Source organism: Bufo bufo, chromosome 2 (genome assembly GCF_905171765.1).
Source record: "Bufo bufo chromosome 2, aBufBuf1.1, whole genome shotgun sequence".
In the NCBI taxonomy this organism is placed as follows: domain Eukaryota; kingdom Metazoa; phylum Chordata; class Amphibia; order Anura; family Bufonidae; genus Bufo; species Bufo bufo.
This window is the reverse complement of record NC_053390.1, coordinates 788,537,522-788,553,078: the sequence shown is the minus strand read 5'-3', so window position 1 is coordinate 788,553,078 and position 15,557 is coordinate 788,537,522. Positions and strand designations below refer to the sequence as shown.

Below are 15,557 nucleotides of genomic sequence, written 5' to 3'. Positions count from 1 at the left end.
CCCCGGATCTGAGGGGCAAAGTGAAGGAGGGCTAGCCGGATAGCTCGCATCTCGCGAAGATTGGAAGAAAGACGCCGCTCCAGAGGAGACCAAGATCCCTGCATTGGGGATCCGTCCAGGTGAGCGCCCCAGCCTACAAGGGACGCGTCTGTAGTCAATATGACCCAAGCTGGTTGGGTCATAGACTTCCCTGGTGGTAGCTGAAACCACCATCTGAGGGAATTCCGGGTTTGACCGGACAGGGAGCACAGGGAATCTAGCCCCGCAGGGCTGCCGTTCCATAGGTGTAAGACCTCCGACTGAAGAGGACGGAGGTGCCATAGCGCCCAAGGGACTGCAGCCGCTGACATGAGCCCCAGCATCTTCATGAGAGTCCGGATAGAGACTCGACGAGGGACATAAAGGACCTTTGCCAGGTCCTGAATCCGCGCTCTCCTTTCTGGAGTCAACCGGAGGGACATCTCCACAGAGTCGACCACGAATCCTAAGTAATGGATTGAAGTCGATGGGCTCACATTCGACTTCTGCCAGTTGATAATCCAGCCTAGGCGGAAGAGAAAAGAGATTGCGACCTGAAGATGGTGGGTAAGGATCGGAACTGAAGAGGCTATGAAAAGCCAATCGTCCAGATAAGGAATAATAGTCAGTCCTTGAAGTCTCAAAGCTGCCACCACCGACACCACCACCTTGGTGAAGATAAGGGGGGCAGAAGAGATTCCGAAGGGAAGCGCGGCGAACTGAAAGTGCCTGCGAACCCCTGAAATCTGGACCGCGATCCTGAGGAGTTTCCGGGACGCGGAATGGATCGGAATGTGAAGATACGCATCCTTGAGGTCCAGAGTAGCCATGACGTCCCCAGGGTTGAGGATATGGCTGACTGACCTTATGGTTTCCATGCGAAACCTTGTTTTCCTTATAAATCGATTGAGAAATCTCAAGTCGATGATCATCCGGAGATCTCCCGTCTTTTTGGGAACCAGGAACACTGGTGAATAAATCCCTAGGCCCCTCTCCCCTGCCGGCACCTCCTCTAGGGCTCCCTTGGAAATATAGTCCTGAATGTAAGATTCTAGGACCACTTGTTTGGCAGACCCGAAGTTTCGTGTGGCGATGAATCTCTCTGGGGGGAGAGAGATAAAATCTACCCGGTACCCGAGGGAAACTATGTCCTGGACCCAGGGGTCTGCAATCAACCGGCTCCAAGAGTCTTTGAAATGGATAAGACGACCCCCCACGGGAATCTGGGGGAGGGGTACGGGAAAATCTAGGGGAGATACTGCAGGGGCAGCAGGGCTTATCCAAGAGCCTCGAAGAGGCCCATAGTCAGGAGGGTTTTGCCTCCCTGGTGGGTTTGCGGGAGCGTCTCGAATATTTACGAGATGGTCCCCCCCAATCTCTGCGCCTAGACTGCTGCCCTGGACGACCTCCGCCTTTCTTCTCCTGCCTGGGGCGTCCCAGAAAGGGCTGCTGGGGGAGGCTCTTCCCCTTTTTATCGGAGAGCCCCTCCATTATCTTGTCCAATTCGGACCCGAATAGCCTATCCGGTTCGAAGGGGAGCCCACAAAGATTGAACTTTGACGCGTTATCAGCGATCCAAGGTTTTAGCCAGAGTGGTCTGCGGGCAGCTGAAACTAGGGCCATAGTGTTGGTGGCCAGCTTCAGCTGCATCTGGGTAGAATCGACCAGAAAGTCCATGGCCAGATTGGCCGACTTGAAGGCTGCCAGGATATCATCTCTTGATACGCTCTGATCAACGTCCGTCTGGATTCGGTTAAGCTTAGAGCGTAAATAGGCGGCTACCTCCGTGGCCGCAATAGAAGTTGATGCGGAGGCAGCAGCCGCCATGTAACTCCTCCTAAGGGTGCACTCTGCCCTCCGGTCTAGAGGGTCCTGCAGACTAGACCCATCATTTGCAGGAACTAGAGTGCGCCGGGACAACTTGGCTATAGCCATGTCCACCTTGGAATCGTGGGGTTCCGTTCCCAAGGGTTTAGCCATCGGGTACATCAGTTTGAATTTTCTAGTGAGAACTGGACCTTTCTCAGGCTTTCTCCATTCCGTGCGCATCACGGAGAGAAGGGTCTCATCCGCTCTAAAGACACGCTGTGTCCGTCCGGCGGGATCGGAGGACTCCCCCATGTCAACATCATGGTCCCCCGACCTGATGGACTTGAGTAACTTCTGCGTCTTTTCTGGAGGGAAAAAGCAAGAAGTAGATTCTTCTTCCTCAGAAGAAGACGACCCCGGAGAACAGGGGGTAGGTCTTTCGACCGGTGGGACCACCTCCATGGGAGTCTGAGAGGGACCTGGTAGCCTCTCATTCAGCAGCCGCACCACTCCCTTAATGGAGTCATCCACGTATGTCTTCGTCCACTGAAACATTTCTTGCATCGTGGGTTCCGTGGATGCCGTGCGACAACTCTCACATCTAGAGTACGGACAGCTGTCGTCTAAGGGGGTGTTACATTCGTAACACGCCAGATGCTTCCTCTTGGCCCCAGCTTCTGATCCGGATCCTTAGGGGAAGCCATAGTCTGTAATTAGAAAGAACACAGGTCATAACACCTACAATTTTACCTGGAGGTGGTGAAACAAAACCTTATGGGGGCCCACCAGCACTAGCAGAAAATAGAGCTGTAAAAGAGGAAACCACAATCCCAAGCCAAGCAATACTAAATATCTCAAGGCACAGGGAACTCTGGAGCTAGCTTGTGAAAGCTTAAGAGGAGGAAGCCCCTCACCTGGGCGGGGCCTCAATCGTAACTAGCCCAGAGAAATAACAGAGCCTAAACAGGCTCAGCAAGCCCTAATTGTCTCCCCCACCTAATCCTGGATACCAGGATGACATGGGGAGACAGTTTTAATAGAAGTAGTGAGGTTTAAACCCTCACGGCATCACTATGGAAAAACCGGAAGTGACGTAGCGCACCTAGTGCGCGTCACTTCCGGAGATGGCGGCGCCCATAGCGCCGCACACATGCGGCGAAAGAAGGACAGGATACCGCAGCACTTGAGTGGAAGAAGAGGGGAGGGGACACCCCCCTCCCCGACAGTACCCCAGCGGCACCCGACGGCCATAGCGCCGCTCACATGCGGCGAGGGAGGACGGATACCACAGCTGGGTTCAAAGAAGGGGGGAGGGGACACCCCTCACCCCGAAGGTACCCCAGATAGAAACGCCGACCAGCCTATAATAAAGGCAATGAGAGGCCATGGAGGGCAAACTTTAGATTCAAAGAAAAATAGAGCCCCTAGCACTCTTCAGCTCCCTGAGAGGGAGCGACACCGCCAGTCCACCTGTCCAGAGTACAGAAAAAAACACGGTGGGCTGGGGGGTGATCTCCTCCCTTTCAGGGAGCTGAAGATCGTTTATTGGTTCTTGGGCTCATTAAAATTCCGCCGGTCCTACCAGTCCACAGGGGCAATTAACCCCATCTGTGCTGCTGGTAGGACGTAAGGGAATAACTATTTTAGGAGGTATCACTATCTGTTTTAAAAGCAGAGAAAGTGAAATTTTGAAAATTGCTAATTTTTTCCAAATCTTTGCTAAGGCTACTTTCACACTTGCGTTAGGAGCGGATCCGTCTGGTATCTGCACAGACGGATCCGCTCCTATAATGCAAACGCTTGCATCCGTTCAGAACGGATCCGTTTGCATAACCATGAACAAAAAAAAAATATATCTATTTTTTTTTTTTTTTGTTCATGATAATGCAAACGGATCCGTTTTGACTTTACATTGAAAGTCAATGGGGGACGGATCCGTTTGAAAGTTGAGCCATATTGTGTCATCTTCAAGCGGATCCGTCCCCATTGACTTCCATTATAAGTCTGGACAGATCCGTTCGCCTCAGCACGGCCAGGCGGACACCCGAACGCTGCAAGCAGCGTTCAGGTGTCCGCTCACTGAGCGGAGGCTGAGCGCTGGCAGGCGGATGCATTCTCAGTGGATCCGCCTCCATTGAGAATGCATCAGGGCTGGACGGCTGCGTTCGGGACCGCTCGTGAGCCCCTTCAAACGGAGCTCACGAGCGGACACCTGAACGCAGGTGTGAAAGTAGCCTAAATTTGGTATTTTTTTAATAAATAAAAATGAAATATTTTGACTCAAATTTACCAGTGTCATGAAGTACAATATGTGTCGAGATAACGATCTCAGAATGGCCTGGATAAGTAAAAGCGTTTTAAAGATATCACCACATAAAGTGACAGATTTGCAAAATATGGCCTGGTCCTTAAAGAGGACCTTTCACCTTGAAAAACATTGTGAACTAAGTATACAGACATGGAGAGCGGCACCCAGGGATCTCACTGCACTTACTATTATCCCTGGGTGCCGCTCCGTTCTCCCGTTATCCCCTCCGTCTTCCCTTGTCCTGTGGGCGTCTCCTTCTCCTAGGCTGCAGCGCTGGCCAATCGCAGCGCACAGCTCACAGCCTGGGAGAAAAAAACCTTTTGGGGGTATTACTATGTATTACAGAAGTAGAGAAACTGAAACTTTGAAATTTGCAAATTTTTCAAAAATTTTGGTAAATATGGTATTTTTTTATGCAAAAAAAATAAACTTTTTTGACCCAATTTTAGCAGTGTCATGAAGTACAATATGTGACGAAAAAACAAACTCAGAATGGCCTGGATAAGTCAAAGCGTTTTAAAGTTATCAGCACTTAAAGTGACACTGGTCAGATTTGCAAAAAATGGCCAAGTCCTTAAGGTGAAATAGGGCTGAGTCCTTAAGGGGTTAAGGTGAAAAATGGCTTGGTCCGGAAGGGGTTAAGTTATGTCATGCATGTAAGCTTTTAGCTTAGCGAAGCAGGCACAATTTAAAGCGCGGTTGAAATAAAGACTTTAGGTGAAAATTAATTTAGTAAAAAGTCAAAATCGATTAATAAAATATATTAGAAAAATTATTTTTAGGGCATTTGGGACATTTTTCAAAACAGTTGAATTAAACGTTTAGTTACTCTTTAAGGGTACTTTCACACCGGCATTATTCTTTTCCAGTATTGAAATCTAGTAAACGGTCTCAATACTGGAAAATAAAACGCTTCCGTTTTTTGTCCCAATGCATTCTGAATGGAAAGCAATCCGTTCAGTATGCATCAGGATGTCTTCAGTTCAGTCCCTTGTACGGTATTTGACCGGACAAAATTACGGAACACTACCGCACTTCCCGGATCCGGCATTAATTTCCATTGAAATTTATTAATGCTGGATCCGGTACCAAGTGTTCAGGAAATTGCCGGATCTGGTTTTCCAGATTGCGCATGCGCAGTTCTTTCTAGCTTTGAAAAATTTTAATACCGGATCCGTTATTCCGGATGATACCAGAAAGACGGATACGGTATTTCAATGAATAAGTATAACGGATCCGGGGAAAAAAAAAAAGATATCAGTTTGCATACGGATTTACGGATTCGGCAGGCAGTTCCGGAAATGGAACTTCCTGCTGGATTCTTCTAACGCTAGTGTGAAAGTACCCTGACAAGAATAGTAAAGCAAATTTTGAAGAGAAATAATAGAGGAACGACAGTCAGAGTTCTAAGAAAAAGATGTTCCAGGCGTGTTGATTTATGGAGAATGCAAGTATTGACAAAAAGGTTTAAAAATAAATAAATACATTCTGTCTCTTGAAAACAGAGGATGAAGAAATGTTTTGGCCATTTAAGGGCTCTTTTACACTTGCGTTCTTGTCTTCCGGCATAGAGTTCCGTCGTCGGGGCTCTATGCCGGAAGAATCCTGATCAGTTTTATCCTAATGCATTCTGAATGGAGAGAAATCCGTTCAGGATGCATCAGGATGTCTTCAGTTCCGGACCGGAACGTTTTTTGGCCGGAGAAAATACCGCAGCATGCTGCGCTTTTTGCTCCGGCCAAAAATCCTGAACACTTGCCGCAAGGCCGGATCCGGAATTAATGCCCATTGAAAGGCATTGATCCGGATCCGGCCTTAAGCTAAACGTCGTTTCGGCGCATTGCCGGAGCCGACATTTAGCTTTTTCTGAATAGTTACCATGGCTGCCGGGACGCTAAAGTCCTGGCAGCCATGGTAAAGTGTAGTGGGGAGCAGCATACTTACCGTCCGTGCGGCTCCCGGGGCGCTTCAGAGTGACGTCAGGGCGCCCCAAGCGCATGGATCACGTTATCGCATGGATCTTGTCATCCAAGCGCATTGGGGCGCTCTGACGTCATTCTGGAGCTCCCCGGGAGCGGCACGGACGGTAAGTATACCGCTCCCCCGCTCCTACTATGGCAACCAGGACTTTAATAGCGTCCTGGCTGCCATAGTAACACTGAGCGCATTTGGAAGACGGTTCCGTCTTCAAATGCTTTCAGTACACTTGCGTTTTTCCGCATCCGAAGTGTAATTCCGGCAAGTGGAGTACACGCCGGATCCGGACAACGCAAGTGTGAAAGAGGCCAAAGTGACACAGGCCTGATCGTTGAATGGTTAATTTGGGGGTTATTATCAAGGAATTTGTGTACGTTGTTGAGGGCGTAATGAAGGTCGTGATGATTTAATATATTTCTTCATTTTAAAGGCGAGGAGCTAACATTCAACTATAATTTGGATTGCCTCGGGAATGAGAAGACGGTCTGCAGATGCGGAGCTCCTAATTGTAGTGGATTCCTTGGTGACCGACCAAAGGTTTGTCTTTATAGCTTCACATTTCCTGTGTATATATATATAGAGTATATCTGAGTGTGTGTTGTAAGGAAGGACATGTATAGGACACAGCATGACAACCCCCAGCAGGTATAACTACATACATTGATTTAAAAAAAAAAATAATAATCCTGCACCACAGAGGAGGAGTTAGAGTGGAAAGAAATGTTCTCTGTGTGACAGTAATGATGATATATGGAAGGGATTACAGTATGAGAGGAAAGGACAAGTTTACAGGCGAAAACTGTACAACTGAGAGGTGGACCCTGTAGAGCGCTACAAGATGAGATACGGCCTCTAGCCTTGGCTACAAGATGAGATGCGGCCTCTAGCCTTGGCTACAAGATGAGCTACGGCCTCTAGCCTTGGCTACAAGATGAGCTACGGCCTCTAGCCTTGGCTACAAGATGAGATGCGGCCTCTAGCCTTGGCTACAAGATGAGATACGGCCTCTAGCCTTGGCTACAAGATGAGCTACGGCCTCTAGCCTTGGCTACAAGATGAGCTACGGCCTCTAGCCTTGGCTACAAGATGAGCTACGGCCTCTAGCCTTGGCTACAAGATGAGATGCGGCCTCTAGCCTTGGCTACAAGATGAGATGCGGCCTCTAGCCTTGGCTACAAGATGAGATGCGGCCTCTAGCCTTGGCTACAAGATGAGATACGGCCTCTAGCCTTGGCTACAAGATGAGCTACGGCCTCTAGCCTTGGCTACAAGATGAGCTGCGGCCTCTAGCCTTGGCTACAAGATGAGCTACGGCCTCTAGCCTTGGCTACAAGATGAGCTACGGCCTCTAGCCTTGGCTACAAGATGAGATACGGCCTCTAGCCTTGGCTACAAGATGAGATACGGCCTCTAGCCTTGGCTACAAGATGAGATACGGCCTCTAGCCTTGGCTACGAGATGAGATATGGCATACAGGTTCTGTATGGAATCCTGCTACACATTTGCACACAGATGTTAGAGCTAGGCCTGTAGGTCCTGCACACTCGTAGGTTGGTGAAGCTGACGTCCTAGCTGGTCCCACAAATGCTGAATTGGTGATGAATCTGGTAACCGGGCAGTCAGGGAAGTGTCTTGATCTGGAGGAGACATTCCTGGGAAACCCTTGCTGTGTGCGGGCGAGCGTTATCCTGCTGATCAATGCCAGTTGGAAGCCCGGCCATGAGAGGCGACACGTGGCCGCAGGATGTCCTGTACATATCACTGAGCTGTTAGGGATGACCGACTGTCATATGCCATGGCTCCGCAGATCATCACACCAGCAGTTGGGCCAGTCTAAGGCTACTTTCACACTAGCGTTCGGGGCTCCGCTTGTGAGTTCCGTTTGAAGGCTCTCGCAAGCGGCCCTGAACGGATCCGTCCAGCCCTAATGCATTCTGAGTGGATGCGGATCCGCTCAGAATGCATCAGTTTGGCACCGTTTGTCCTCCGCTCAGCAGGCGGACACCTGAACGCAGCTTGCAGCGTTCGGGTGTCCGCCTGGCCGTGCGGAGGCAAACGGATCCGTCCAGACTTACAATGTAAGTCAATGGGGACGGATCCGTTTGAAGTTGACACAGTATGGCTCAATTTTCAAACGGATCCGTCCCCCATTGACTTTCAATGTAAAGTCAAGACCGATCAGTTTGCATTATCATGAACAAAACGGATCTAAGCGTTTGCATTATAGGTGCGGATCCGTCTGTGCAGATACCAGACGGATCCGCACCTAACGCAGGTGTGAAAGTAGCCTTAACTGTTTTGCAACCAAATTTATTTTTTACACTTTTGACAAACACAATTCATGTTATCACTCCTCTTACCAGTCACTACATCTCACTGTCATCCCTCCCCATTTACAACCTTCAGTGACCCAGGGAGGGGAGTACACAAACATTTCTTCCTGTTATCATCCCTCTTACTGATCACATCTTGATACGGTCATGCCTCCCCTGTACAACCTCCAGTGACCCGAGGGAGGGGGATTTATAGAGACCTTTCCTCATGTTATCACCCCTGTTGCCGATCACATACTGTCATCTCTTTTTATTGATCATTTTATGCCACTTTAGTGATGAAAATAGTTTGCACGTTTTGTCGCACGCCATTTGTGCGGTAAAATGGGCAACTTTTCCCCGCTCACGCCACTTTTCTAAAGTGACAAAACAAATAGTTGTGGGTAGGCCAGAATGCCTAGTTCATTTATAATTTTTCACGCATATTTTGACGTGTAAAAAGGCTTAAATCTACGCCAACTAGAGGGCTGGCATAGAGTGAAGTTTGTCGCACGGCCTGCCGGACAAAGTGCCAAACAGGCCTCTACATAGCTTTGGGGCTTCCTCTGGCAGTGCGGTCTTAATGTCCCCCACAGTTACACTTTGATACAAACTTGTATGAAGGCGCAGATGCCAGGTGTCGGCAAATGGCAGCCTGTATTCTGCTGATTTATTTAAAAAAAGAACCTCCATGTTATATTGTTTCCTTGATATTTCAGAATTCAACAGCATCATCGCATGAAGAAAAATCCAAGAAGGCCAAGAAAAAAGTGAAAAGACGCCGGACTAGAGGTGAAGGGAAGAAAGAATCTGAAGATTATTGCTTCCGCTGTAATGATGGTGGCGAGCTAATTCTGTGTGACAAGAAGTTATGCACAAAGACTTATCACCTCGATTGTCTCGATCTTGACAAAAGGCCATTTGGTGAGTTGCTTAGGGTGAAATTTAACCCTTGTAAGTTCTGAGCTGATTAATCTTTTGAGGTATTTCTGTATGGACAAGCAGCCCATTAGGTCCTGCCATTCCCACGGTCTATTAGGCTGACATTTAAATAGATTTGGAGGCCTTTGTTAGGCCCCTGTCTGCCATGGTTACACATTGATATCGGGGAATCCAATGTGTTCACAGATGAAGCCTCCTCAGTCAGTGAACTACATAGGCGCCGCAGTTACTATTTCCTGCAGCATCTAAGTGATTAAACAGCCAGGATCGACTGCTGGTTTAGGGGCTTGGCTGTCATTAAGCTTATTCTAGAGTGCTGTAAAAAACATGGTACTGTAGAATAAGGCCCCTGAATAGCCTCAATAGAAGGCAAAATTTACTGCTTTTATGGAATTAAATTCTAAGCTGCTACCACTAGAGGGAGCTTACTGAATATTGTTTCTACACTGACTTGTATAGTAAGCTCCTGTCTATCGGTGCTCTGTATCCTCCCGGTAGCCCTGTCTGTGGGAGCTGAGGGCTACTGTGATTGATTCTGCATAATTGCAGTTTTGGGGGTTTTCTTTTACCCACTTTGATACAAACTTTATTCCCAGGGAAGTGGGAGTGCCCGTGGCATCACTGTGATGTCTGTGGAAAGGCTTCCGTGAGCTTTTGCTGCCTGTGTCCAAACTCCTTTTGCAAAAGCCACCATGAGGATGGACTGTACACACGGACGGCGGAGGGCAAGCTTTGCTGTCTGGACCACGACCCGGCCGAGTTCAATGAAGTACAAGCTGCTGAATGTATACCGAAAGAGCACTCAAAAGCCAAGTATAAGAAGAGTCAGAAGAGCAGATAACCAGCGGACTGCAACACTACTGTAAATATGACTGTGAATAAGGAGGAAAACGAAAGCCTTTTCCATTGTACAGCTTTGTAATAGACCTTGATTCAGGACAGCACATACACACTGAGCCATCCTCTGCAGCCTCGGCTGCGTCTGCACTGATACCGAGCTCTGCCAGCCATAGCTCACCACCCATTTTACCAGTGACCCACATTTACACAGCATTACCGTGACATCCTCATTAGCAGCTTACAAATGGAAAGGCTTGTGTGGTAGTTTATGACTGGAGCCGCTTGCAGGATTTTTAAGTGCACCGTTTCAGCAGTTATTTTACCTTTTTGTAAAACAAGACACTATTGGCTCCACCATGGAAATCTATACATATATTTTTTTTTTTTGTATTTTACTAGTCCAGAAGATTCTTTGTGTAACGCTTTCTTAACAAGATATAGGTACATTTAACACAATATTTTAATAGTTATTTTTTTTTTAATGTTTTTTAATCGGGGCTTTGGCTGCAAGTGCTTAGAATGCAGGCTCTGTAATGACTGTGCTGTATTCATCCGGCTCAGTCATGGCAGCGCATCATGTTCATTGATGACTGTGCTGTATACATCTGGCTCTGTAATGACTGCGCTGTGTGCATCCGGCTCAGTCATGGCAGCGCATCATGCATTAGGGGCAGACCTACAAAGAGAACCATGCTTACTTGCTTCCTAGCCTCAGCTGCTGCACTGGGCTCTCTCGGTGCAAACTTTTGTATGACGCCGCTGCAGCCAATCACTGTCCACAGTGGCGACCTGCTCCCCTTGTGTCATGACAAATGATCATGTGATGCAAGGGGAGCAGGTCACCTCTGCAGCCAGCGATTTGCTGCAGCACCGTCAAACAGGAAGTTTACATCCAGGGAGCCAAGCGGAGCAGCTGAGGCCATGGAGCGAATGAGTGGGGAGCCAGCACTGAGAAACAATGCTTCCCTTTGCAGGTCTGCCCAGGAGGGGAGTTTGCCAACCCCCCCGCCCAAAGGTGCGCGCTGCATGCACCATGACCATGTTCACACAGCCAAATGATTGTGTTACGGCTAACTTTTTTTTTTTTTTTTTAGCACATTTTTACCATTTTAAGAGTGACTCCTTTTTGATGACTGTGGGAACAAATTGCTATGCTTTTAATTTTTTATATTTTCTTGCATTCAGTCCAAGTAGTGTGCTCGTTTTACAAATGCACAGTTGCTACCTCACCTGGTTACAAGTGTGGCTCCCACCTTGACGTTTTTTTTTTTTTTTTTTTTTTTTTTTTTCTCTTATTGAGATGGGTCTGCAAAATGCTCCACAACACCGCAGCGGAGCGTTTCCTATCTGCTTATAAAGATTCATGGAAAATCCACTGCCGGCCTCATGGCTACGTCATCTCAAGTTTTCTTTAGAATTTTTTTTTAAATAATATATAGAGGCAGGTTTGCCAGTTTTTTTTATTTTTTTTATTGTAAATTACATGGTGTCATATACCTCTGTATGTTCAGGCTGGGATTCCACACAGTTCCATTTAGCGCCAGGCAATACGTCATTTTATGTGGATAATCAGTGTATGTGTGCACGGCCGGGGAGGATATCCCATGTACACACATCTTGGGTTTTTGTTCTTGAAACATAGCTGTTAGGTTGCGAAAAGATTTTGCTCTGCTTTCCCCCCCAATCTGAACACCAGACTTGACGAACTTCGCCATTGCCTAAAACTAGCGAGCCTCCAAGAGACTTAGTAGAGCCAAACCAGAAGATTAGGACTAAACAGTGTGGGCATTTTACTCCTAGCATTGCCCATGAGAGGTATTTTCTTACAGGCAGGATCATAGTTAATCTCGAAGACCATCGTGCCTTTTCTAGTTTGCCGTTGCCGATAAATTTTATGATATATCTTTATTATCTATGGGGATGTAGCCCCATTTCTCTAATGCAGAGGCCAAAGTTTCCCGATTCCTTGCACACAGCTAGTTAAGTAATAAGAGCACATTCCAAAGTGGACGGCGTACATTTTTATTATGGATCCCAATGTATAGGTCGTAACTAGGGATGAGCGAACTTCTGTTTTAGAAGTTCAGGTTACCGCAGAATTACATCATGGATCCCGTGACCACTCAGACCATACCTTATGGTCCCTGTCACGGGATACATAACGCAATTCTGCAGTGACCAGAAGTTCGCTTATCTTTAGTCGTAACCTCTTAAAGGGGTTGTCCAGGAATAAATAGTTTTTACCTAATGCCTGCTTCAGTAAGCAAAACTTTCTTACTTAGGCTACTTTCACACTTGCGTTCGGGGTTCCGCTTGTGAGTTCCATTTGAAGGCTCTCACAAGCGGCCCCGAACGGATCCGTAGAGCCCCAATGCATTCTGAGTGGATGCTGATCCGCTCAGAATGCATCAGTCTGGCATCGGGTGTCCGCCTGCTGAGCGGAATGGAGGCCAAACGAACGCATTTTGCAGCGTTCAGGTGTCCGCCTGGCCGTGCGGAGCCAAACGGATCCGTCCAGACTTACAATGTAAGTCAATGGGGACGGATCCGTTTGAAGTTGACACAATATGGTGCAATTTCAAACTGATCCGCCCCCCATTGACTTTCAATGCAAAGTCAGGACGGATCGTCTAACTTTTAGACTTAGATTTTTTTCTCAAATATAATGCAGACGGATCTGTTCTGAACGGATACCATCGTTTGCATTATAGGAGCAGATCCGTCTGTGCAGACACCAGACGGATCCGCTCCGAACGCAAGTGTGAAAGTAGCCTAACCTGCCCTCTTCCGCGATTAGTCTGGTGAGTCCATCTTCCTCTGCAGCATGGGAACAATGACTGGCCTCAATGGTGATGTGCCACATATGGATTCGTCACCACTAAAGCCAGTTATTTGGCTGCAGCAGAGCATATGACCAAGCTGGAGACTGGAAGATGGACATACCAGGGAAGCAGGTAAGTACGCCTCTTTCGTTTACCGAGACAGGCTGCAGGCATTAGCTCTATTAAGCTCCACCTAGTGGTGGTTGCAGGTAGCAACATTTTGATGTTGAGTCCCAGTGCTTGGTACAGTGCTTAGAAATGTGCATGTATCTTTATGGTCAGTAATCGCTTTAATCCAGTATGCAAATTATTTGACAAGTGCCCCATGGGCAGTCCGAAATGATCCAGGTCTTGGTTGTGACCCCTCTTTAGCTCCTACCTCTTTGCTTTGAATGATGGGCCTGGCCTAGTATCCACATAGAAAGCTTGTCCTTGGTCGGTAGATCTGTGAGGCCGTTGCCCACAGCTAAAGGTGTACCACACGTGTTCCTGGCACGTCTCTTGCATGAGATTTCGTTGTGGCTATCAATCAGGGTGAAGGGACAGGAGCTGGGCATGGCTTGCCAGGGCATTTGCATACCAGATTCATTCCCCAGAAGTATGATACTGAAGGCTGGGAGTCTGCCTTTAAATCTTCAAACAGGATTTTGTGCTCTGTATCTGTAAAACTAAGCTCTGACCTCCTAGCAAACTGTATTATGAAATCAGTCGGCACAGAATTTTGGAAAAAAAAAAAAGACTGTAACTTAACCATTCTCGACGTTGTGTATGGCCAGGGGGGGCTTTAGCATAGCTCGGCCTTTTAAATCCTTTTGCTTTGTGTTCCGCCTGTCTTGAACTGTAGGATCCCCTGTTCTATTTGGCCAGATAAACAGGTGAGTCTGATGTGATAGGGACATGAACGAATCTGTACGTTAATGGAGACCAATCCTTATACTAGAGAACTGAAGAATCTCCACTTTGATTCCCATTTGTTTTAAGTTGCAAAAAAAGAAAGAAAAGTTCATCAGCAATCAAAGACGCACTTTATTACGTGAAATGCTTTTATTTTATCATAACTTCAACTTGAACTCATCAAGACAATATATCTTTTTTTTGTTTTTATCCACAAGCTGTCAGAATAGAGAGTTTTCATTACTAATTCTGAATCCGGTGAGTTTTATTTTCCTAATGTTGGTGACCGCCCTATGGGCTCATGTTGGCATCCAGACCGCTGCAGTTCAACTGAACCCACTCTACTGTAGATCTTCGGAGGGCTCCATGTTGAATGCTCCGTTCAGTAGAACCACCCAGGGGTCGTATCTGAAACTGGCCTGAAGACAACCATACACATATGCACGCAGAAATGTTTTGGCCAAGGTCAAATGTCTTCTCGATAGGGCGAGGGGAATAACCTGCTGCCAGACATCTAGAGCGAATTATTTCACTTAAATGATCAGACATGTTGAAGTCCATTACAACTGATACTTCTCTTTCCCAGTCATCTGCTGTTGGAGGATAGTTGGGATACACTCAGATGCTTGGCCAAAAACTGCATGTGTGTATAGTCACCTTTAAAAGCTATGTACACCTTTGGGGACACTTGTTTTATGACTGCATTTTACTTATTTTGGGCTAAAGATTATTTTTTTCAATTGAGTTTTATTAAAAATGTTCAGCCATTTCTGAAATACAAGGTTTAAAAAATAAAGTCGTTTTGCAAGATGTCTGTTTTCTTTGACCTGGAAACTTATTTTAAGCCATATTCTTATCAGTTTCATAAAAATTGAGTCATGAGTGTTTGAAGGCAGGCGATCAGAAATAAGAGCTGTCAGCTCAAAGAGACTTTTTTTTTTTTAACCCTGTATCACAGAAACAGCTGAACATTTTTAATAAAGACCAATTGAACAAAAATTTTTTTTTTTAGCCCGAAATGATTAACATGCAGCCATAAAAAAAAAATTCCCCTGAAGGTGTCCATATCCTTTAAGTCTTAACACTAGGCTCAAACTAGCGTTAGGAGTTCCGGCCCAACAAAAAACACTGCATGCAGTGATATTTGTCCGCCCAGATCTCATTAAAGTCAGGGTGGATCTGGCAGAGGAACCGCCTGCTGCATTTCTAATGGTGATGTGAACGTTGCCTTAACAATTTGTATTGGAAGGAAAGAGCAAGAAATTGTCTTTGTATTCATATAGGTGAATTGGTGAGAGTTACTCCAAAATTAAATCTTGATGGTGGCTCAAAAGTCACTTTGATCAGAATTTACCTTGAATGCACTTTTTTTTTTTTTTTTTACACTCTAGAGAACATGTCTGATGAATTTCACTAAGGGCTCATGCAGACGAACGTACTTTCTTTCCGCTGTTTTTTTTTTGTTGACCGTATGCGCAAGTCATGGTCCGAGGCCCCATTTAAGTCAATAGGTTCACAAAAAATACAGAACACATCCATATTTTGCAGATCCATACTGTAGAAATGCTAGGCCCAGCCCATATAGCTGTGTTTGGTGATTAATAAGTTACTGTTTATGATCCACAAAGATCGCAT

The 15,557-nt window shown here is 46.6% G+C and overlaps 1 protein-coding gene across 2 annotated transcripts in view; it reads left to right on the top strand.

Moving 5' to 3' along the window:
• Positions 1-12,461, top strand: part of NSD2 (nuclear receptor binding SET domain protein 2) — a 98,065-nt gene extending 85,604 nt beyond the window's left edge. For both annotated transcript variants that reach the window (XM_040419220.1, XM_040419219.1), the window contains exons 21-23: positions 6,543-6,649; positions 9,144-9,348; positions 9,963-12,461. In XM_040419220.1, coding sequence (XP_040275154.1) covers positions 6,543-6,649; positions 9,144-9,348; positions 9,963-10,207 — 557 coding nt within the window. In that variant the 3' untranslated portion in view covers positions 10,208-12,461. The remainder of the gene's footprint in view (positions 1-6,542; positions 6,650-9,143; positions 9,349-9,962) is intronic.
• Positions 12,462-15,557: the final 3,096 nt, after the last annotated feature.